This window comes from Leptidea sinapis, chromosome 25, assembly GCF_905404315.1.
Source record: "Leptidea sinapis chromosome 25, ilLepSina1.1, whole genome shotgun sequence".
NCBI classification, from domain to species: domain Eukaryota; kingdom Metazoa; phylum Arthropoda; class Insecta; order Lepidoptera; family Pieridae; genus Leptidea; species Leptidea sinapis.
In genome coordinates this window covers 6,319,440-6,322,380 of record NC_066289.1, presented here as the reverse complement: position 1 = coordinate 6,322,380, position 2,941 = coordinate 6,319,440, and the positions used below count along the sequence as shown (strand labels likewise).

Here is a 2,941-nt window from a genome sequence, read left to right as displayed (position 1 = left end):
GATTGGATTTGTATGGAAAAACGTAATATTTTTTTGAGATTTCGACATTGATTCCATAAAGAAACTTGTTATGAATGAGACACCGACTGACTTCCTAAAATTTTGCTATGGGGTAATTATCACTGTATATGCAACTAATTAATACTATGTCCATACTAACTTTGTTAATATTTCTTTGTTTTTAGAGAGACTATGAATCAACAGCTTGCCGAGCTTCTTGCAGAACCATCTGGGGAGTTCGATAATTTCGTTCGAATGTCATGCACTGATTTTGAATACCTGCTACATAAAATTTCTCCGATGGTTTCTAAGCAAGATACTACTTGGAGGGAAGCTGTACCAAAAAAAATACGACTTGCATTGACATTGAGATTTAAAAATCTCAAGTAAGCTTACACTACCTATTTAAAATATCAAGTTCACTTATCTCACGCATAATAATAGAAGTCTGTTTGGCACTCAATGATGATTTGCAAGATATGATTAAAGTAAGTAAAACTTCATGTTATTAATGTATTATTTATTAATGTTTATAAGAAAGAGTTACAAAATAGTTCTAGAGTTTCAAAATACAACAGTCTTTATTTTACCATGTAGAGATCAATTACTTGAATTATCATGAAACAATGTTTAGCATCACATGAACTTTTCATTTGTGTGTTTTATGCGCCTCCATATGCCTGATATATTATATTTTGAGTCTCTAAAGACTGAGACTGGTCGTACGTTCTATCAGATAATTCTGGTAAATGAAGTTCAACAGGTAGTTCTGGAGATGCTGTTTGTAGCCTTTGAGCAGATGAAGACTGCATTAGTTGTGATTGTGAATATATTTTATCATTAGACAATATCCGAATACGTTGAGTTTGGGGTTCATTAAAAACATACTGCGGTGAATGGGATGGGTTATGCGGAGATTGATTGGGAATAGTAACGTAAGTTGGAAGGATGGACTGTGCTGAGTTGGGTCGGTAGTGTGGTGAAGGAGATGAGCGAGAACAGTTTGAGCGATAAGAACTTTGTGAGGAGGATGAACGATTCATATTAGTGGAATCAGTAATAGTATTTTGGCTACCTCGACGTCTTTTTATCAACATGCTATCAATCTCTAACATAATTTCTTCTCTTTCATATTCTGGAAATTTTCTTAATTTTGTGGCAAGATGTTTAGCATATAGATCACAATCATCATCATGTCTTGCAGTTTTATTATCAAGCACTCTGTTTAATGTGCCAAAAGCATTTGCCACCTCCTTGCTGGCCTCTGATAACTCTGGTGGATTTTTCGAACGGCGCTTTTGAGTTGAAACAGCAGTAATTTTTGATTTAGTACTCGTATTCCCATCTTGAGATGTGTCACTTTCAATAACGGGACGATTGAAGTCGGTTTCTGCCTCTGTTTCGTAGTCACGTGTCGATGACGAATCCTGTAGTAAAAAAGTGATATCAGTTTATTTTTTATTTATTTCAGATGCCTGAATCTGCGAGCGAATGGATGTCCGTTTCAGAAGGATTCAGCTTCCCGCATTGTTTGGGCGCTATAGATGGGAAGCATATCAATATACAATCACCTTTACACTCGGGAACTGTGAATACTTTAACTATAAAGGCCACTTTAGCATTGTTTTACTAGCACTAGTAGATAGTAATTATTGTTTTATGTTTGCCGATGTAGGTTCTCAAGGACGGATTAGTGATGGAGGAGTTTTCAATCAAAGTATCTTATATCAAAAACTATCGTCTAACAGTATGAATTTACCCCGTCCTATTCCACTTCCTAATAGTGACATAGTCATGCCTTACGTATTTTTAGGCGATGGTGCATTTGCTCTCAGTACCCATTTAATGAAACCGTTTCCCGGTCATCACGCACTAGGGTCCCCAGAAAGAGTATTCAATCAAGAATTATCCCGTTCTCGAGTAAAAGTAGAAAATACTTTCGGAATACTAACCGCCAGGTTCAGGATCTTTAAAAAAAATATACCCTTGGAACCTACCAAACCTTCTATTGTTACAATGACATGTCTATATCTACATAATTTTTTGAGAAAAAGTACTTCTTCACAAAATATTTATTCACTTCCTGGTTCATTCGATATTTATCAAAATGAAGATCTAGTGCGGCCAGGTTCATGGAGAAATAATGGAGATAGTTCGTTTTTACTATTATTAAGTGTACCGCGTAGACCGCTGCATACTGCGACACAAAGAAGATTGGATTTTATGAATTACTTTTTTAGAAATAGAGACCACTAAGATTTTGTGAAATTATAATATTGTTTACCTGTATAATCTTTTCCTCAGTGTTAATCACACTGGAGCATACATAGACATCCTTTAAAAAAGCTTCGAGAGGCTCGTAATACGGCCAAATAGGATCATATCGTTCATCTTCACCCATTCCTGATTTTATTGATTGAGTTTTCTTTTTGTGATGCATTCTGAATGTTGTCATTAATGACTCTTTTTTTCTTTTTCAATTCATTAACAGGTATATTAATTTTATCCGCTATGCGAATCCACGCATCATTAACCTGAAATATAAAATACACTGGCCTTCAAAAGTAAGTATCACACTTTTAAAATTGGGATAACGTTTTAAGTACACAAGATATACTTTCGAAATAAAAAGGACTCCAAAGAGAATTTTATTTTGTACATAAAAACTTTATAGTTGGTAACCTTCTTTTAAGAATTGGCTGAAAAAAAACTTCAAAAACAAAACCATTCCTTTTTCAAAGTGGACGTTTCCGAATTACAATTTTACCATTCACATTTTTCTTTCTGTTTTAAATTTTTTTCAAGATCGATGGGTCTTGTTTTAAAAATTTATGCTAAAAAGCATATAAAATTTATTTATCATGCCTCTTTCAGTTGAAGAATGTGCTAGGATCATGGCTTTTGTGGAACTAGGCATCAGTATGCGTCGCACTGCAAGAAT

At 34.5% G+C, this 2,941-nt stretch overlaps 1 protein-coding gene across 1 annotated transcript; it reads right to left on the bottom strand.

Annotated features, from left to right (window-relative positions):
- Window positions 1-662: 662 nt before the first annotated feature.
- LOC126972097 (uncharacterized) lies at window positions 663-2,462 on the bottom strand. The gene is made up of 2 exons (XM_050818685.1): window positions 2,285-2,462; window positions 663-1,427 (listed from the first exon to the last, which is right to left on the bottom strand). The coding sequence occupies exons 1-2, from the start codon at window positions 2,453-2,455 to the stop codon at window positions 663-665; spliced, it is 936 nt and encodes a 311-aa protein (XP_050674642.1). The 5' UTR covers window positions 2,456-2,462.
- Window positions 2,463-2,941: the final 479 nt, after the last annotated feature.

What these genes read in the sequence shown, in the direction of transcription:
- LOC126972097 (XM_050818685.1), bottom strand. Translation starts at nt 2,455, where the DNA reads ATGACAACATTCAGAATGCATCACAAAAAGAAAACTCAATCAATAAAA. An exon ending in CTGAGGAAAAGATTATACAG is followed by an intron (nt 1,428 to 2,284) that starts GTAAACAATATT and finishes TTTTTACTACAG; the next exon opens with GATTCGTCATCGACACGTGA.